Source organism: Neovison vison, chromosome 2 (assembly GCF_020171115.1).
Source record: "Neovison vison isolate M4711 chromosome 2, ASM_NN_V1, whole genome shotgun sequence".
NCBI lineage: Eukaryota > Metazoa > Chordata > Mammalia > Carnivora > Mustelidae > Neogale > Neogale vison.
This window is the reverse complement of record NC_058092.1, coordinates 187,236,733-187,258,150: the sequence shown is the minus strand read 5'-3', so window position 1 is coordinate 187,258,150 and position 21,418 is coordinate 187,236,733. Positions and strand designations below refer to the sequence as shown.

Genomic DNA, 21,418 nt, shown 5'->3' with positions numbered 1-21,418 from the left:
CTTGGTGGGGATATAAAATGATGTAGCCATTTTGGAATACCGTCTGGCAGTTACTCAAGAAGTTAAACATTGAGTTACCATTTGATCCAGCCATTATCCTCCTTGGTATGTCCCATGAGAAATGAAATCATGTGCACAAATGATCATAGCTGCATTATTCACAATAGTCAAAAGATAAAAACCCAAATGTCCATCAACTTATGAATGGATAAGTAAAATGTAGTATATCCATGTAATGAAATATTGGCCTTACAAGGGAATTACTGATTCATGCTACAACATGGATGAACCTTGAAAACATGTTCGTTGATGTTCATGTTAAGTGGAAGAAGTCACAAACACCACATAATATATGAATACATTTATATGAAATGTCTAGAATAGACATCTATGAAACCAAAGTAGATTAGTGGCAGCATATGGACGAGGGGGATGAGGAAATTGAGGTAATGGGTTAAGGGTGTGGTTTTATTTTGGAGGTGATGTAAATGTTCTAAAATTTATTCTGATGGTGATATGGCTGAACATATTAAAAACCCTTGAATTGTACTGGGTGGACTAGATCTTCATAAAGCTGTTACCAAAAAAAATTTTTTTGACTTAGTGTAGGTAGGGGTGCCTGGGTGGCTCAGTTGATTTAAGTGTCCATGTCTTGATTTTGGCTCAGGTCATGATCTCAGGGTTGTGGATTGAGCTTGGGCTCTGTGCTGGGCAGAGTGTGCTTGAGGTGCTCTCTCCCTTCTCTTTCTGCCCCTCCCCCCTGGGGGGGAAAATCTTAGAAACTGTAAAAATGGGGAATATTGGCTAAGCATTTAATGCAATGCCTAGCACATAGTTCATACTTAATAAATGATACCTATTGTTAAATCCATACCATTTTAATTTTACACAGCAACATAAACCTTGAGCTAGCATACTGTGTAAGTATTGATTTGATGATGGAAAAACCAATTGGATGTGTCATGGTTCAGACAAGATAATGCGGGTGCCAGATAAGGTAATAGTGTTAGGTCCGTGGTCAAAGGAACGAGACTGATATAAAGCAAAGGTCAAGCAAAGCTTTATTTCGCGCCAAGCATCGAGAATCAAACCGACTGGTTCGGGGCCACCTTTACAGAGAGGGGGGACCCCCCCCAAGCCTCCTCACAGACTAACTTTTATAGAGCAAAGGCCATGTGGTTGGGCCTGGCCACACCCAGGTGGCCAATGAGATTGCAACACACAGAGAAAGCTGCACAGTCATGCTAGGTCACACACGGGTGGCCAATTGAATTACAGTTCACCCCATAGTAGCTATTTGAACTAGCCTATCATCTTGGTCAGAATTGGCGCCCAAAAGGTGCCCCAAAGGTGGGGCCCCCTTCCTTGGTAGCTAGGGAGACAGTATGTGTGCTCCACTGATTGGATGTCTCCACCTGGCCCAACTCATCCCCCCATTCAGGCTCCGTTGTCTCCACCTGACCTGACCCGCCCTTGTATTTGGGCTCTGTTATCAGGGACTGGTCGACTAGTAGAATGCTACTGGTTTCCCCGACTTGCTTTTAAGTAAGTTCCCGGTTGGGGGGCGGGGTAGGGTCAGTTTAAGTTTTACTGCCTAAGCAACAAAATGGCTGTTCAACCGAGATGGAGCCTCCCTTACTAAATAGGCCCTTACAATAGTAGGAGGCATGGAAAGGGAAGAGGTAATTTCTAACAAGTAAATTGTGACATTTTATAGAAAAAGCATGAAAGTAAACTCTATAGGGTTTGGTTATTGATTATGATGGGTGAAGTGTTATAGATCTCTCAGAATCAGATTAGGAGAGAGAAACCACACAGTAACAAGTGACACAAAATTTCCAATTTAGTCATCTGGTGGTGAGAGTACATAAAAGTTGAAATGCCTACCTTCATGCCAACTGCTGAGAAATCTGAGACGGCTTCTGCCCTTAAAGTGCTTCCAATTTAATAGAAGAAGACTGACTTAAGGGAAATGAAAAACCATTAAAAATCCTGTAGGATAGTACTAAATTGAATTCTGTTTTTTTTTAAAATTTATTTATTTAACAGAGATCACAAGTAGGCAGAGAGGCAGGCAGAGAGAGAGGAAGGGAAGCAGGCTCCCTGCTGAGCAGAGAGCCAGTGGGGGCTCGATCCTAGGACCCTGGGATCATGACCTGAGCTGAAGGCAGAGGCTTCAACCCACTGAACCACCCAGGCGCCCCCTAAATTGGATTTTGACATGCTCATCTCAGCAGGTCTATCAGAGCCATTTTTCCTCCAGTATGAGATATAGCTCTGCTTATTTGATCACTTGGCTTGGGTTTTGGTTTTTGCCAAAACTTGGTTTTTGCCTTGGGTTTTGCCGGCCATTCATTTGGGGGAATAATTTTTCTAGAGAATAAATTGGTCCATGTCATTCCCTTGATTCAACTTCTCCAGTACCTTCCCACTGGAACCAGAATAAAATCCAAATTCCTGGCCCACCCTCAAGAGGAAGCTTTTGAGTAGAAAAGCAAGTAGAGTGACAAGTTGGTAGTTCCCAGACTTAAGTGTGCTAGAACCACCTGGATGGTTTGTTAAACAAATTACTTGGCTCCACCCCAGAGTTTGAGTCAGTAGATTTAAGGTGGAGCCCCAAATCTGCGTTTCTATCAAGTTTCCTAGTCAAATTGCTGCTACTTGTATGAGGACCATACTTGGAGAACCACTGTAAAAGCTTAACTGGTTTTTGCTCTGAAATAAACTTTAATAAGTTTAAGATATCGGTCTGAGCCTCTGAAATGACCTCAAACGTTTAATGCTAGTGTTTGTGTCAGCTGTTAGGGCTCTAGTATAAGGGAACCTAGAATCACCCAACGACCCGTCTGGAGTGGTTTTGATTTATAATGCATCTCGAGTTCTGACTGTCTAGGATTCCAGTAAGTTTTCATTCATTTCATAGGGATCTAACAAAAGACACGGTCTTTATCTCAATGAGGACGGTACATCAGAGGCCGAGAGGCTGCACCTGGCCTTGATGGTGCGTGGCCCTTCTCAACCGCCCGTCACAGGAAGGGCTGTGGGATTCCTTAAAACCGCTGTGACTTGAGAGAGCCCTAAAGGGATTGGGAATGGTCCCTGGGGCGGAGAAATGTGATAAAACTGGCTGGTCCAGCAAGAGGGTGCGTCTCCTCCCGCAGGTGGGGTGGAGCGGCGCGGTAAGAGCGGGGCTGAGCCGCGTGCCGCCCCCTCCAGCTGCAGGGGCGTTCCCAGCTGCCGCGGCGATCCTAACGGCTCGGGCGGAGGCCCCTGGCGCTCCGCCTCCCGGGGCCCTCCCCCGGCTCCATCTTGCCGGCGACCAGGGTTGGGCTGTGACGCTGCTCCCTCGGGTCAGGTGAGGAACGGCGCCCCCTACCCTTTGTGTGCCCCTTTCCTGGGTCACCTCGCTCCTTCCAGCTCTGAGGTGCGCCATCTGGGAGATGGCGGGGCCCGGCGTGTGTCCCCGCGATAAGGGTTCCGTAGAGGTGCCTGCGGGCCTCCGGGGCGGCGGGCGTCTCCGCGTGTGGGTCTCAGGATCCTGGCTCCTCTCGCGGGGGCTTTCCGGCGAAGGCGCACGCCTTGGGGTAGACGAGGCGGCCGGCTTCCGTGCCACTCGGATGCGATGTTCGGAGAACAGAGGGAGCAGTGACACCCCGCGCGCAGGCAGGTGGACCACAGGTGGAGGCACTGAGGCCAGAGGATGGCCGTGCTGAAGTGACCTCGAGGAAGGCTGAGTAGGGAAACCAGCAAGGAGCAACGAAAGCTGTCTGGCTGGTGACTAGATTTTCCGGTGACACAGCAAATTTTGGGAAATTTGACCTGTGCTTCACTAGGCCTGGGACAGAATGCGTAAGCCTAAAATTGTACGTTGTCTCAAGTTTATAGTCTTGAAGCTGTTCTAGGAAATAGCATTCCAGATTTGGTTCCTCTTCCCTGAACAGCCGCAGAAGTGTGCTGATATCCGGCCCGTCTGTCCTGAGCGAACACTTCCCATACAGCGTGAGGTGGCCGATGTCCACCATGAAAAGTGACGGAAATGAGAAGTCCTAACTACCTTTAAACACCCTAGTATCTTCTATCTGATAGGAAGCTGATCTGATAATGTGATAATTAGAGTGTAATGAATTACGTCTCAGGCATAGAAGGAGTTTCAAGCACTAGTGGCTGGGAGAAGAGAGAATGTTGGCCACTCCAGATTTAAGCTGCTTTTTAGTCCTCACTGGCAATGGTTGACTACCCTGTCCCTTACTCTAGTTTTTTATCCAAAGACCCTTTATGACTGATTTAAGTCGGCCTTCCCACCAAGAGGCAGGTTTGGGGAAATTGTAGTAGCTCCTGTTGGCCATTTTCATTTGCCCTTTCTGTTTCATAGATCTGCGATAGCTGCTTCTTGTGTTCCTGGGCTTCCTGCCATCTTCAGACTCCTATAGTGAGACCCAACCCTTTTAGTAGCTGACTCACTGGGTGGAGTTGGTTTGGAGAACCAAGAATGATTTCTAGTCTTTTAAAAGTAGTTACGGATGGAGAAAGTTAAAAAGGATATATAAGATTTTGTTTGCCAGTATAGTCTTATTACTCCTTGGTCAAAATGAGTAATTTATTGAGTCACCTTGGAATTTGTTTATTTTTTTGAAAAAGCTTTTTAAATCTACCTTTTGAATAGATGATAAATACACAACTCCAAAAGGGCTAAAAGTACACTGAAAATTGATTTTCCTTCTCAGTATGCCTCAATTGCCTCCTTGGAGGCAGCTACTGGTTTCTACCTTTTTTTTTTTTTTTTTAAAGATTTTATTTATTTATTTGACAGAGAGAGATCACAAGTAGGCAGAGAGGCAGGCAGAGAGAGAGAGAGGAGGAAGCAGGCTCCCCGCTGAGCAGAGAGCCCGATGCGGGGCTCAATCCCAGGACCCTGAGATCATGACCTGAGCCAAAGGCAGTGGCTTAACCCACTGAGCCACCCAGGCACCCCTGGTTGCTACCTTTTTGAGGATACCTTCAGAGATACTCTCTTATACATACAAGCAAGTAAATGTATTTTCTACACTTATAATTGGCAGTTTATGCAGTTTTTACCTTGCCTTTTCCCCCTACTTATTGTGGTTTAGAGATGGTTTCATATATGAGTTAAAAAATACGATTCATAGACCAGGAACATCAGCATCACCTGGAAGAATCTCATGTCCCATCTCAGAAATGAAGCAGAATTTGGGTTTTTAACAAGATCCCCAAGTTATTCACATACACATTAAAGTTGAAGAAGAAAAAAAAAATAAACGTTGCAGAAGTACTGTTTTGTCTAGTACGTTGTTCAAAGAAGGGAGAGAGATTTGAGCTTGGTAAGTCAGGGAAGGGGAGTGAGCCCAGGCGTGAGGGCCAAGTCAGTTAGTAACAGTGGCTGAAGAAAAGGCATTTGGGAATGGTTCAAGTGGTAGAGATTTCACATTGGAGGTTAGATATTGTTAAGAGATAAAGTGAGTAGATAAATTGGAGCCAGTACTAAGAAGACCTGAATGTCAGTTCTATGAATTTTCATGTGATACTCCAGCAGCAGTCTTTGAGGACTTTTGACTTGAAGAGTGATATACTGAGGGAGGAGCATTTCAGGAAAATTTTAAGTGTGAGAGTATATGCAAGGACATAAATAGAAAAGTAATTTTAGTAAAATAAGCACCAAGTGATGAACACCTGGTCTAAGGATATGACCATGAGAACAGAAATTACGGGAAGAGTAGAAGAGGCATTTCAAAGGAAAAAGAAAAACATTGGGTTATTTACTGTACTTAGTAATACGTAATTTAAATAGTGGTACTAGTAACCGGATTTTTTCCCTCAGGTTTTTGTTGAAATCCCAATCAGCCAACATACATACGGTATTAGTTTCAGGTGTAGACTTTAGTCATTCATCACAACACCGTGTGCTTATCACAAGGGCCATCCTCAACACCCATCATCTGTTTAACACCCCACCCTCCTGCCCAGTAAGCATCACTTTGTTCTCTATAGTTGAGTCTGTTTCTTGGTTAGATAGAGGATATTAAGAGTGATCTGGTGGGGAAAAAATGAGTATTTAATTCCACACCAATACTGGAGGTCTCCTAGCTGGCTTCTTTCTTAATATAGTCCTCATTCTTTTTTCATAATTGTCCATCTTACAATTATATCCCACCTTTTGCTTTGCACATGGTAGTGTTCAACTTCCCCGCCAATGTATCCATCACCTTTAAAAACAGTTTAAACCTCTGATCATCCTTTAACTCTCCAGTCTTAGTACAGTGTTTTAAGGTAGATGCTAAAAAAATGATTATTTGACTTTATGTAGATATATTTGCCAGGCATATTGTATCTGATCACCAGTAGTTTTTTTAAAGAAATGGTCAGGCTCTGAAACAGTATTGTTTCGAATGTTTGTTTTTTCCCCCTCTGTTTATTTTTATTGTTTTAGGTTAGTGGTATTTTCTTCAAATGCAAAAGGCATTTACACACATACATAGGTATGTGTATATATTTGTGGCTTTTTTCTTCACCCTGGCTATATTTGTTTTACATGGGCTGTGTTTTATTTATTTTAGTTTAAATTCTATTAGTTAACATACAGTATATTATTAGTTTCAGAAGTAGAGGTCAGTGATTCATCAGTTGTGTATAACATCCAGTGCTCCTCACATCACCAGTTACCCCCCCCTCCCCTCTAGCAACCCTCAGTTTCCTATGATTAAGAGTCTCATGGTTTGTATGAGCTGTCTTTTTTAAAAAAACCTTTATTATGGAAAAATTTAAACATGCAAGAGTGGACAGAAGAGTGTATTGAATACCCACATACTTGTCACCCAGCATAAATAATTCACTCGTGATGATCCAGTTTCATCTATACTCCTGCCCAACCCTGTCATATTATTTTGAAGTGATTCCAGGATATTACAGCATTTTATATATATTCAATGTGTATCTCTAAAAGATCAGATGCTTCACAAAAATCATACCAATATGACAGCTAAATATGTAATAATTTCTTAATATCATCAGATAAATAGGTTATTGTTTGCATTTCCAAAGAGGAATGAGTTCCTTTTGAAGAAAAACACTTTGAATTCATTATTCTTTTTAGAGAGGGAGAGAAAGAATCTTAAGTAGGCTCCACGCCTAACACAGAGCTCAATCTCACAACCTGGAGATCATGACCTGAGCTAAAATCGAGAGTCAGACACTTAAACAACTGTGCTACCCAGGCATCCCTCAGTATGGACTATAATTCAGGAAAACCATAGAGTTGATAAAAGGAGATTTCTCAAAGATTGCAGATAATAAATGAAGAAAAAAATGATAGAATTAGATCTAGGCATTGATTCTCAACCATGAAAAAGAAAGACGGCTGATCATTTATGTGTTCCCTGATAGAAGCAAACAATATTTTCTAAGTATGCCTGCCAAAAAAGTAATCTGATCAACCTTCTAGACCTGACTACAAATTTGTAGTAAGTAAATAACTGTTAAAGATTATCATGGAGAGTCAATTGGCAAAATCCAGATAGAGGGAGATTTCAAGACAAACTGTCAGTTCCTTCAACAAGTAAGCTGCGCGGAAAAAAAAATAGGAGAGGTGAGGCTTTTACAAGAGATTTAAGAGACATGCCAAATGAATAGACTATATGGACCTTATTTGTATACTGATTTGAACAACCAAACTGTGAAAATTATTTTAAGACATTTGGGTAAATTTGAACACTGAGTGGACATCTGATAATAGGAAATTAAATTTTTAAGATACAGTATTGGTAAATAACTATGGCTTAAAAGAGTCTTCTTTTTACAGATAGTATATTGACATATTTATGAGTAAAGGGATATGATGTCTAGGGAATTGCTTTAAAGTGATCTAGGGAAGGGGCACCTGGGTGGCTCAGTCAGTTAAGTGGCTGACTTTGGCTCAGGTCATGATCTCAGAGTCCTGAGATCAAGACCCATGTGGGCTCTGTGCTCCATGGGGAGTCTGCTTGTCCTCTCCTACGCACCCCCACCCCACCCCCCGCTTATGCTCTCTCTCAAATAGATAAAATCTTAAAAAAAAAAAAAAAACCTAGGGAAGGGTACCAGTGCAATAGAATTAACTATGACTTCATAATTATTGAAACTGAATATGAAGGTTATGTGAACTTTCATTATATCAGGTTGAACCACAACAAATTTGTATGTTAAAACAGGATTTCAGTAATGCCATGTAGTTCAATCTAACAGTATTCTAAAATTTTTGAATTTTCCATAATAAACAAGTACAAAATAAAAAACAGTAAAAATACTTAAAAGACAATAGAAATTTGAACACTGACATATTGATGATATTATGGTTTTATTTTAAAAACAGCCCTGTTAATTAAAAAAAGTTATGTTTGTAGGTATATAGAGTGAAGCATGTATAGGTTAAAATGGTAACATGCCTGGGATTTGCTTCAGAAAAATCCAGTGGAGTGATAGGAGATGAGTGAGAGTACTGAGAAAAAAATTGGCCATGAATTAGTAATTACTGCAGCTGAGTGTTGAATCTTTGGGGTTTCTTACACCACTAACTTTCCTTTTGATTAAGTTACAAAAAGGTTTGTGTGACTATGGAATGCTAACTTCCCCCCCCCCCAAAGATTGTATTTATTTATTCGACAGAGCAGGACAGCGAGAGAAGGAGAAGCAGGCTCCCTGCTGAGCAAGGAGCCTGAGGTGGGGCTGGATCCCAGGACCCTGGGATCAGGACCTGAGCCGAAGGCAGATACTTAACCAACTGAGCCACCCAGCACCCCCAGAATGTTAACTCTTAACCATTGTTTCCCATAATGTTGCATCACCAAATAAGGGGATATCTGTGGCACCTGAAAAGCCTTTATTTTAATATGTACATGTTCATTTTAATGTTACCTTCTCAAGAAGCTATCATAAGTTTTCCATTTATGGAAGTGATATGAAGTAATCATAAAATAAATTTAAGTGAAAAATTATTTGGCTTAAAAGATAGTCTGTAAATATTCCACAAGTAATAGTACTAGTAGTATTCAGATATGACAGATTGTGTGGTATGAGGAGAATGAAGTTGGAACACTTACTATGCTTTACTGATTATACTGGTGTGAATGGTGAAACGAAGAAGCATTTTACAAACTTTGCTTATACCTTTACTATCTACCCATTGAATGCCTGACAGACTCTTTTGAGAGAAGGTATAAAACTGTATGACAATATATATCTTCAAAGGACTTAACCCTTACAAAAAAAATTACAGAGGACTTTTTTTGTTGTTACAGAATGTCATACCCAGGCTATCCCCCAACAGGCTACCCACCTTTCCCTGGATATCCTGTAAGTATTGCCACTTTAAACAGTCACATAGCTTGTGTACTCGGAACCAGCATTGTATAAGACTAGTCCGTGACAGATGTTACTGGTTCGCTAGAACAGGGGTCATAATCTCAATTGCCCAGAGATACTGAGTAAAAGAAGTGTGTTGGGTGGGTATTATGGATGAATGAGAGGGCACTTGCCTCACTAAGGAAAGCCAGCAGCTACTCGCTGTAGCCCAAGCCATGGTGGGAGGCTGACTCAGTGTTGCTAATACCCCATTTCTTCAAGTAAAACCTGAAATGTGGATTTGATGTGAAATTGCCTCATCTTTTTGAAGTGGAAAATTAATATTTTTAAAGGTTAAGTGTTGTATGAGCCAATAACATATATGTAAGTTAAATCCATCCCATGAGTCACTGGTTTTTAACCTTTGTGTTAGAAAGTTTAAAATAATTAAGAAGGGCTTGACTCAGCAAATTGCAGTAGATTAAAGGTCCCTGGATTTGTATTTCTGAGACTGAGTATTTGAAATTCATTTCATAAATGTGCTACTAGGTTCTGCCTTGTTGATGTCTGGACTGTGAGGACTAAACTCACAGCTGAGACATTTAAGTGAGAATTATGCATTTCAGTTTTATACTCCCTAACTGTGTAAGGCTTCTTTCTAACTCTGGAAGAATACAAAGAGAGGCCTATGCAGGTTAATGAGAATGTGTGAGTCCTTTAGTAAAATGAATAAATAGCTCTCCTGAATTTATCATAGGAGTGAATGAGAATTATGACTATGTTCCCAGGCTCCTATATCCTGAACTGGACTCTGGCCACCATTTTGTCAGTGTGGGTTAATTTCTGAAACTACAACCCCAACCTCTAAGTGACTTTACACAATAAAAACTTATTTCTTACTACTTTAGTTCCTAGAAATCAGTGGTGGGAAGGTGGGAAGGTGGGAAGGTGGGAGGGTGGGAGGAATCAAGGAGGCTTTAGTCCATGTAGTCTCTCAGGTTCCCAGGCCCCTTCCACACACTGGCTCTTCCATCCTCTAGTGCCATAGAGTCTTCCCCTGGATTCTCTGCTTCCATTTGGCCAATGAAGGAAAAGAGGATGAGAGCATATAGAGGATTGCACAGGTTTTTAGGGGCCAGGCTGGAAGTGGTGTATATCACTTCTGTCTCTGCTCATTCACCAATACTCAGTCATATTCTACTTAACTGCAGGGGAGTCTGGGAAAGGTAGTCTAGCTTTATGGCCAGAGGAGAAAGTTCGGTGAATATGTGACAGTCTCTGCCACTCTCAGACATTGTCTAGTCTGAACTGGGCTCCAAAATGTCACACCCTATGTATGACTCAGGTCAGTTTTCTTCTTTCTTTTTTTTTTTTTTCCTATTATGCAACAGGTTCAGGTGTGTTACAAGAGAGCTGTGAATTCTCTTTAGGGTAGAGAGCTATATCTTTCTCATATTTCCAGGTGCTAGAAAAATGAAGAAACTGATGAGCTTTATTAGTTTTTCTGGAAGCCTTGAGGTTTGTAGAGAGTCTAGTTCTTACTCCCCAATAGAGAAACAGACCCCTCTTGCCTGACACTGAATTTAAGTAAAATTTAACTGAGTTCTGATAAGCAAGTGTCCTGACTGGTAAACTAGTAGAAGATACTGAGACTTTTAGTGGGATTTTTAAGATGTAAAAGAAAATCTAGACCTTAACAATTACTGCTGTTTCTTTTTTTTTAGGTGGGTCATATTTCTGTGTAATCACATTCATTTGAAAAATTTTCTTATTTTTGCAGCCTGCAGGTCAGGAGTCGTCTTTTCCCCCTCCGGGTCAGTATCCTTATCCTAGTGGCTTTCCTCCAGTGGGAGGAGGGGCCTACCCCCCAGCCCCAAGTAGTGGCTACCCTGGAGCTGGAGGCTACCCCGCCCCTGGAGGTTATCCAGCCCCCGGAGGTTATCCTGGTGCCCCACCACCAGGGGGAGCTCCATCCTATCCAGGAGGTGAGTAATGGGTTGTGGCATTAGTGATGATTTGGGTTGCCTTTTTTGTATGGGGTCAGAGATGCTCTTAGCCTACTTTCTATCGAAGATAGTAAGAACCTAGCTGGCAAGATAGAGGGATAAAGGTTCTTAGGGAGTACGAAAGCTGGAAACAGTCTTAAAAATTCTGTTGTGAGGGGCGCCTGGGTGGCTCAGTGGGTTAAAGCCTCTGCCTTCGGCTCAGGTCATGATTCCAAGGTTCTGGGATCGAGCCCCACATTGGGCTCTCTGCTCAGCGGGGAGCCTGCTTCCTTCTCTCTCTCTGCCTGCCTCTGTCAAATAAATAAATAAAATCTTAAAAAAAAAATTCTGTTGTGAAAAAAGAATAAATCTCATGGTAGGGGCACCTGGGTGGCTCAGTGGGTTAAGCTGCTGCCTTCGGCTCAGGTCATGATCTCAGGGTCCTGGGATCGAGTCCCGCATCAGGCTCTCTGCTCAGCGGGCAGCCTGCTTCCCTCTCTCTCTCTGTGCCTGCCTCTCTGCCTACTTGTGATCTCTCTCTCTGTCAAATAAATAAATAAAATCTTTAAAAAAAAAATCTCATGGTAAAAAAAAGGACCAGTATATAACTGTTTGCTTGTTTTTTTTTTTTTTAAAGATTTTATTTATTTATTTGTCAGAGAGAGAGATTGAGAGAACAAGCAGGGGGAGCGGTAGGCAGAAGGAGAAGCAGACTCCTTGCTGAACAAGGAGCCCAATGTGGGACTTGATTCCAGGACCCCAGGATCAAGACCTGAGTTGAAGGCAGACACTTAACTGACTGAGCTACCAAGGCATCATGTTGGTTATTTGTAATCTTAAGAACTGATTAAGTTCAGTTCAGTTAGCATGATTGTGATCTTTAAGACAGCTTTGTTAAAAGGTAAAAAAGCTTAGCACTTCTGTATTATAAGTTATTTACGCAGATGAATGAGATAAAAATTTTGTAATGGAGAAGGAATTGGTAAGTTGAATTTAGACCAGAAGAGACTGCTGTTATAGCATTAATAGCCTATTTTTCCCCACTGTTCTTAGTAGATATTTTCCTAAAGTTGACTCTTCAATCATAAGAACTGTCACTATATTTATTCTTTTTTCTAGTTCCTCCAGGTCAAGGGTTTGGCGCCCCACCAGGTGGAGCAGGCTTTTCTGGCTATCCACAGCCGCCCTCACAGTCTTATGGTGGCAGCCCAGCACAGGTCCCACTACCTGGTAGGTACCAACTATCCAGAGATAAACAATAGTATGTTGTCTTAAATCTTTCAGTTGCCATTGAGAGAACTTAGTTTATGTTTGGGGTAGTCTTCAGTAAACTTTATTCTAAGTACTTCTATAAATAATTTTAAATACATGGTTTTGTGAAATGGACTAATTTGTTGGAAAAGTTTAATCAGTAAGATGGAAATAAGTACCCACTTTTTCAATTACAAAATATCTGTTCCAAAGCCAAAAAAGCAAAACATTTAGAAGCTTCTCTGCTCACTCCCATACCACTCCTAAACTCTCAGAACTATGTCCTGACATCCTTTTCAGATGGAATCAGAATTTAGTTTGCTTTGAGTGTTTAAAGAAAAAAAAGGATTATTTGTTAAATTGTGTAGAACATGAAATGTTTTAAAAGGTTCTTATGACCAAATTTGGTATTCTTTCTGTTTTTTTAGAATTTTTATTTATTTGATAGAGCGCAAGCAGGGGGAGTGGCAGGTGGAAGGAGAGAGAAAGGCAGGCTCCTCTCTGAGCAGGGAGCAGATGTGGGGCTCAATCCCAGGACTCTGGGATCATGACTTGTGCCGAAGGCAGTTGCTAAACCCAGGCGCCCCACCAAAGTTGGTTTTCGGTTCAGTGAACTGTAATAATAAAAAGTTTATCCTGGGGTGCCTGTGTGGCTCAGTCGTTAAGCATCTGCCTTGGGCTCAGGTCATGATCCTGGGGTCCTGGGATTGAGTCCTGCATTAGGCTCCCTGCTCAGCGGGGAGCCTGCTTCTCCCTTTACTGCTCCCCATGCTCGTGTTCCCTCTCACTGTGTCGCTCTGTCAAATAAATAAAAGAGATCTTAAAAAAATAAATAAAAAGTTTATCCTAGTAACTAACATGGTGTGAATGTTCTCATATCTTTTCCATATTCATAGTAGTCAATGCTGTTTTGAAAAATTAAATCTTTTAAGACCTGTTTATTTTATTTTATTTTATTTTTTTAATGTGTAGGTGGCTTTCCTGGAGGGCAGATGCCTTCTCAGTATCCTGGAGGACAAGCTCCTTACCCAAGTCAGGTATTTCTGCTCCTGTCTTTATATTTCATCCAATTTAATTGGATAATGCCAAAGAAGGGCACCACTCCTTTGCTGACATTAGAGATTTCCAAGAAGCAGAGTAGATGGTTTATTATAGTCACTTAAGATTCTAATCTTTGCTCTGGTAGACTTATTGCGCACTTCGGTCCATCTTTTGCTGTGTGTACTGATTTTAAGAAGACAAGTATAGGTCTCTTCCCACAGGTGATGATACTCATAACTTTTCCATAGAGATTCACTTGGGTTCTTGGTATTGGTTTTCTTTTTCTTCTCCCCTTGCTGACAGTTAAAACTATGAACTTGTGTGACTGAGTAATTGGTATTTCTGGCAGTGTTTGAGAAAGTGTGGATTTGTTTTCTCTTTTTACCCTCATAATGTTCTACTCTTTTTTCAGATCAATACAGAATCCTTTCCTTCCTATCCTGTTTTCTCTCCTGTTTCTTTGGATTATAACAGTGAAGTGAGTAAGGTTTTCTAATGTTCACTAATTACTAGGTATCCTGTATGTGCCTTCATTACTTTCTGGTTTCTCATGTATTTGTCTCTCACAGCTTCCTTGAGGACTCAATATCTGATTTATCATTTTGTCCTTTTAGTGCTTGACAAGGCTTTAACCATCATAGCCAATTAATGTTTGTTGAATTGATTCCTTAATAGCCCTGGGAGGTCTCCCATATATCAAATATTTGCCCCATCTCTGTGTAGCCCTTTATTTTAATACTGTTTAGTTTTTAATTGTCTTGTTAATTCTTTTATATTATGCAAGTTACCAGGAACACAAACAGTATACTTTTATGCTTCTCTTTATCTTGATTTTCTTATTTATTAACGTATTATTTCTTCATAAAGATCTATCATTTTCAAACTTTTTTTAAAGATTTTATTTATTTACTTGAGAGAGAGAGACAGTGAGAGAGAGCATGAGCGAGGAGAAGGTCAGAGAGCGAAGCAGACTCCCCATGGAACTGGGAGCCTGATGTGGGACTCGATCCCGGGACTCCAGGATCACGCCCTGAGCCGAAGGCAGTCGTCCAACCAACTGAGCCACCCAGGCGTCCCATTTTCAAACTTTTTTAAAGCTGGCCTGGGAGGGGGGTTACAGAGGTAGAAGCGAAACATGTTAGCTGTTTTCTGGTTTACTTTCTTGATTTAAGGTATTTGAGCTCCAGAGAGATTAAGAAACTTGTCCAGAGCCACACAGCTAGTGAAAGACAAAGCTAAGACTAGATCTAGGTCTTCTGACTCTCAGACCAGTGGTCTTCCTGTCACACAGTGCTGTTGGCTGATACTGTAAATGATATTCCTCCAAAGCACATAGAGAATTGCTTTTGATCCTTTTTAAATCTGTTTTTGATCCTTTTTAAATTGAAATTGATCTTTAATCATATTATAAATCTGTAACTTTACATTTATTTAGTATGTATATAAATATATAATTTATATATAAATAAATAACTATAAAACTTTAGATTTATTATAAATCTGTAACTTTTAGTAATGTATGAGAATTTTAATTTTATTTTAGCTTAAGCATGCTCGTAGTTTTAGAAACATTTTATGACTGAATATAAAAGATTTTCAAACATAAGACACTAAAAATGAAACACACATGCACGTGCAACTCCTGTGTAACAATTATTACCTTAAGATAGAACTAAAACCAGTAGGTGGAAGTTTACTGAGTGGTAGATTTTGGAAGATCTTTTACATGGAAGTGGAGCAGGCTGCCTTGTGAGGAGAGAGCTCCCTGTCACCGAAAGTCCTCATGTAGAGGGTGTGTATGTATGTGTGTGTGTGTTTAGGAAGATGAAAATTTCTGTCTTGTTTGGGCATTTGGGTCAGGTGACCTTTCCTGATTGACCCAAATTTTGTTTTTCAGCAGGAAGGTTGGCATCACATGAATGTTGAAGGGTGGAATTTTTGGTGGCAGATAGTGTGGGCTTTGCTGTGCTGAGAAATTTTTCCTAGTTTGAGTTTTGACCTCTAGAACATAGACCCTGATTTCCTTTAATTCAGTGTAATGGCTGAAGGATAGTATTTTTGATGAAGATTCACTTCAAATGTAGACTTTTAACATAGAATAAGACAATTCCATTTTTTTCCTACAGATGAAAAATGGAGTAGTTTTTAAAAAGATTTTATTTATTTATTTGACAGAGAGACAGTGAGAGAGGGAACACAAGCAGGGGGAGTGGCAGAGGGAGAAGCAGGCTTCCTGCCAAGCAGGGAACCTGATGGGGACTTGATCCCAGGACCCTGGCATTATAACCTGAGCTGAAGGCAGATGCTTAACAACTAAGCCACCCAGACGCCCCAAGATTTATTTATTTATTTATTTATTTATTTATTTTCTTTTCTTTTCTTTTTTTTTTTTTAAATATTTTATTTATTTATTTGACAGAGAGAGATCACAGTAGGCAGAGAGGCAGGCAGAGAGGGGAAGGGAAGCAGGCCCCTGCTGGGCAGAGAGCCCTATGCGGGACTCGATCCCAGGACCCTGAGATCATGACCTGAGCCGAAGGCAGCGGCTTAACCCACTGAGCCACCCAGGCGCCCCAAGATTTATTTTTTTAAGATTGATTGATCGATTGATTTTAGCACACACACAAATGCATATGTGGTGGGAAATGGCAGAGAGTTTTAAGTGGATTGCATGCTATGTGGGGAGCTTGACCTGGGGCTTGATCTTACGACCCCAAGATCCTGACCTGAGCCAAACCTGCGCCAAACCACTACACCACCCAGGCACCCCGTTTATTTGAGAGAGAGAGCCCCCATAGTGTAGGGGTAGGGGCAGAGAGAGAGGGAGAGAGAAATTCAAGTGGACTCTGTGTTTGCTGTCATGACACTGCAGTCACCATCTGAGCCGAAACCAAGAATCAGATGCTTAACCAACTGTTCACCCAGACATCCCAGTTTTTGTTTGTTTTTTGAGAAAGAAGAGGATAACAGAAAATGAGACTCATCAAATAGTACATGTTGAGGGTTAGTTTCTCTCACTGCCTAGTCCAGTGTATTATAAACAAAGGCTTTTTGCCCTACTTAGGTTTTAATGAAGGTGGTTACATCAAAGGAAACTTGCTTAGACTCATGTAAAGGCTTATGTTGAAAAAAAAAATGTATACTTGAATATTTGGAGTTGATAATGGTTTCAGTTTTTTCTTAAAACCACTATATAAGTATTTGTTAGTTCCTTGCTTACATTCCTGGCTTAGAAACTTCAGAGTATGGGATGGTTGTTAGAAAAAAATGTTGGTTTGAGAATATAGGTAAGTGTGAGAAATTATTGACCCTACAAATGTTTGCTAAAAGATGGTTTGTTCCCTTTATCCCCTTTTACTTCGCTCCTGTAGTTGCTGGCATATTGCTGTATTCAGTGAGTATAACTTTAAATGCAGTTTCAGTCATTTTACATTTTGCAGTCATGTTGAATACATCTTTAAATTACATTTGAGAGATAATGAGTTAAATAAAATATATTATTAAAATTCAGTTTTGGGGTACCTGGGTGACTCAGTGGGTTAAAGCCTCTACCTTCGGCTCAGGTCATGATCCCAGGGTCCTGGGATTGAGCCCCTCATTGGACTCTCTGCTCAGTGGGGAGTCTGCTTTCCCCTCTCTCTCTGCCTCCCTCTCTGCCGACTTGTGATCTCTGTCAAATAAATCTTCAAAAAAAAAAATTCAGTTTTGGGGCGCCTGGGTGGCTCAGTGGGTTAAAGCCTCTGCCTTCTGCTCAGGTCATGGTCCCAGAGTCCTGGGATCGAGCCCCACATCGGGCTTTCTGCTCAGCGGGAAGCCTGCTTCTCCCTCTCCCACTTTCTCTGCTGTGTTCCCTCTCTTGCTGTGTCTCTCCCTGTCAAATAAATAAAATCTTTAAAAAAAAAAAAATTCAGTTTTAAGAAACTGTGGTGGGATATCATCTCCCTTCATCCCGTCTCTCTTAGGCCCTGATTTGAATAGTTTAAGAAAACTATTGAATTGTTTCCTAGCTGTGTATTTTTAAATTTTCAAATAATTTCAGACTTAAAAAAAGTTGTAAAGATTGTATATAGGGGGATTCTGAGTAGCTCAGTCAGCTAAGTGTCTGCCTTCAGCTCAGATCATGATCCCAGAGTCCTGGGATCAAACCCTGCATTGGGCTTCCTGCTCCCCCAGGAGCCGCTTCTCCCTCTCCCTCTGCCTGCTGCTCTCCTGCTTGTGTTCATTCTCTCTCTCTGTGTGTGTCAGATAAATAAATAAAATCTTTAAACAAAAAACTGTAGGGATGCCTGAGTGGTTCAGATGATTGGGTGTCTGCGTTTGGCTCAGTTCATGATCCTGGGGTCCTGGGATCAAGTCCCAGGTTGAGCTCCTTGGACAGTGGGGAGCTTGCTTCTGCCTCTGCCTGCAGCTTCTCCTGCTTGTGCTCACTCGCTCTCTCTGACAAATTTTTTTTAAAGATTTTTTTTTTTTAATTTATTTATTTGAGAGAGAGAGACAGTGAGAGAGAATGAGCGAGGAGAAGGTCAGAGAGCGAAGCAGGCTCCCCATGGAGCTGGGAGCCCGATGTGGGACTCGATCCCGGGACTCCAGGATCACGCCCTGAGCCGAAGGCAGTCGTCCAACCAACTGCGCCACCCAGGCGTCCCTCTCTGACAAATTTTTTAAAAGTTGTACATAGAATTCCTGTATACCCTTTACCCAGATCTTCCAATATTAACTAAATACATAAACACAACACAGTGATCAAAATCAGGAAATAACAATGATATAATAATATAACCCAGCTTATAGACCTTATTCAGGTTTTACCAGTTGTCCCAATAATGACCTCCTTTTCTGGTTCAGGATCAAATCCAGTATGAAACATTACATTTATCATCATATCTATTAAGTTTCCTCCCCCCCCATTTTTTAAAAAAAAATATTTTATTTATTTATCAGAGAGAGAGAGCGAGGGAAAGAGAGCGAGCACAGGCAGACAGAATGGCAGGCAGAGGCAGAGGGAGAAGGAGGCTCCCTGCTGAGCAAGGAGCCTGATGTGGGACTCGATCCCAGGATGCTGGGATCATGACCTGAGCCGAAGGCAGCTGCTTAACCAACTGAGCCACCCAGGTGTCCCTCCCCCCCATTTTTATTTTATTATTTTTTAGTAGTCCCTCTGCCCCACATGGGTCTCAAACTCAAGACCCTGAGATCAAGAGTCACATGCTCTACTGACTGAACCAGCCAGGCACCCCTCTTAAGTTTCCTTTTTTAAATTTTTTTAAAGATTTTATTTATTTGACAGAGATCACAAGTAGGCAGAGTAGCAGGCAGAGAGAGAAGGGGAAGCAGGTTCCCTGCTGGGCAGAGAGGCCGATGCAGGGCTCAATCCCAGGACCCTGGGATCATGACCTGAGCCGAAGGCAGAGGCTTAACCCACTGAGCCAACCAGGCTTCACCCTTAAGTGAAACACCCTTAAGTTTCCTTTAATGTGACAGAATTCTTTAGTTTTTATTGTTCATGACCTTCACACTTTTAAAGAGTGCTGCTACTACTACCAGTTATTTTGTAGAAAATTCCTTGGTTTTGGTTTGTCTGATACTTTCTCATGACTAAGGTTAGGTTTTGCCATTTTGGAGGGAATATCACAGAAATGATCTTGGATCCCCAGTGCATTATATATCAGGAGACTTATTCTGTTACTGGAAATGATTGATTTTGATCACTTGGGTCTGCCAAGTTTTCTACTATATATACTGTTACAAACTATGCAAATACCTTGGTTTGTATCATACTTTTAATAATTTTAGCATCCATTGATATTTCTCTCCAGAAACAGTTACTACCATGGCATTTGTTATAATGATTCTTAAATTTCCCCATAGATTTGCATTTTTAAAATACAGTCCCTATTTTGCTTTCTGGTTTATTTCCTATGTCATCAATGAAGAATATTCTACCTCCCAGAATCTCCGATCATTGTTCCCTTTCATTTTGTGCTTTCTTATTATAAAACATTTATTTCATCTTTGATAATGAGGGCCTGTAGAAGAAATCAGAGATATTGTCAAAATTATATTGCCTGGGGGCACCTGGATGTCTCGGTTAAGCGTCTGCCTTCAGCTCATCATGATCTCAGGGTGCTGGCATTGAGCCCTGTATTGGGTTCCCTCCTCAGCAGGGGAATCAGCTTCTCCCTCTGTCCCTCCCCCTTGCTTGTGTGCTCTCAAGTAAATCTTAAAAAAAAAAATTATATTGCTTGTCCGAAACCTCATTGGGCAGCTCAAGGTCTACTTAACTAAAACCCTTATTATATATATATATTTTTAAAGATTTTATTTATTTATTTGACAGAGAGAGATCACAAGTAGGCAGAGAGGCAGGCAGAGAGAAAGGAAGGGAAGCAGGCTCACTGCTGAACAGAGAGCCCGATGTGGGACTCGATCCCAGGACCCTGAGATCATGACCTGAGCCGAAGGCAGCGGCCCAGCCCACTGAGTCACCCAGGCGCCCTTATATTCTTGTCTTTAAATCAAACACTGCTGCTCATCTCACACTATCCAGGGATCGATCTCAAGACTCAGATTTTGGCAAGTTTCACAAGCTTGACTTTCTTCTCTCCTAAAAGTTTGGCATTTAGCTGTTTTTTGGCAGGTAGAGAATAGGTCTTTCTTGCCTGCTCCAGAATGAGCCTTCATAATAAAATACTCATGTCCTTTGTCCTAAAACTTAAACATGGCCTTCTTGACTAAGAGTGGTGACTGGGGAAGTCTTAAGTTGTCTTCTTGACAGCAGAGAGTCCTGACTTTTTTTTTTTAAATTTATATTTCTTCTACTAAAGATTTTGAGTATTTTTTCATGTTTCTTTTTTCCCCAATTTTATTGAGATATGAGTGATCTGTAACATTGTATTAGTTTTGGGTGTACAATATGATGATTTGATTTGATCTATTTTTTTTTAAATTTTATTTATTTGGGAGAGTGCAAGAGAAAGTGGCTGGAGGAGGGGGAGAGGCAAAGGGAGAGGGAGAAGCAGACTCCCCACCGAGCAGGGCGCTGGATTTGGGGGCTCAATTCTGGGACTCTGGGATCCTGACGTGAGCTGAAGGCAGGCACTTAACAGACTGAGCCATCCAGGTGCCCTGATGTATTTTTATATTATGAAATGATTAGCACAATAACTGAGTTGGATTTTGTGCCTTGTGTTTCAGCCTGCTGCGATGACTCAGGGAACTCAAGGAACAGTCCGACCAGCTGCCAACTTTGATGCCATGAGAGATGCAGAAATTCTTCGTAAAGCAATGAAAGGTTTTGGTAAGGAAAACAGGTTTTTAATCTTATTTATAATTTTGATTGATTGAATCTAAAGTACAAATAAGCTTTATATTACAAGTCAAATTTATGTGTCCACCTGTGCACATGGCTCAGTGTAATCTGGCACCAGGCACCTTGTAAGCATCTAAGAGATGTTGTCAAGGAATACCCAGGACAGAGTTCATCCTTACTTAAACATGTATGGTTCTTTCAGGGACAGACGAGCAGGCAATTGTGGACGTTGTGGCCAACCGTTCCAACGATCAGAGGCAAAAAATTAAAGCAGCTTTTAAGACCATGTATGGCAAGGTACATATATTTTTTTCTTTTCTGGCCACAGATAGTGGCCTGTAGACTTTACATTTATGTCAGGTTGGACACTATCTTTTTATTAGTTCTGGTGGTGCGTAGTAGAGATGACTAGATTTCAGACACCACAGGAGTGGTGTGTTCACTATTTCTCTTTAAAAGCCTTTCTAATTTTGGAGTAGTCCTTGATCTCATAGTCTTACTC

General features: G+C 41.2%; 1 protein-coding gene across 2 annotated transcripts in view; it reads left to right on the top strand.

Annotated features, from left to right (window-relative positions):
• The first annotated feature begins 3,264 nt into the window (after positions 1 to 3,264).
• Positions 3,265 to 21,418, top strand: part of ANXA7 (annexin A7) — a 28,414-nt gene continuing 10,260 nt past the window's right edge. The window contains exons 1-8 of one of the 2 annotated variants that reach the window (XM_044239780.1): positions 3,265 to 3,355; positions 9,288 to 9,342; positions 11,111 to 11,315; positions 12,435 to 12,545; positions 13,539 to 13,603; positions 14,020 to 14,085; positions 20,802 to 20,904; positions 21,119 to 21,213. In XM_044239780.1, coding sequence (XP_044095715.1) covers positions 9,289 to 9,342; positions 11,111 to 11,315; positions 12,435 to 12,545; positions 13,539 to 13,603; positions 14,020 to 14,085; positions 20,802 to 20,904; positions 21,119 to 21,213 — 699 coding nt within the window. In that variant the 5' untranslated portion in view covers positions 3,265 to 3,355; position 9,288. The remainder of the gene's footprint in view (positions 3,356 to 9,287; positions 9,343 to 11,110; positions 11,316 to 12,434; positions 12,546 to 13,538; positions 13,604 to 14,019; positions 14,086 to 20,801; positions 20,905 to 21,118; positions 21,214 to 21,418) is intronic. The other variant, XM_044239779.1, reaches the window with a different exon arrangement.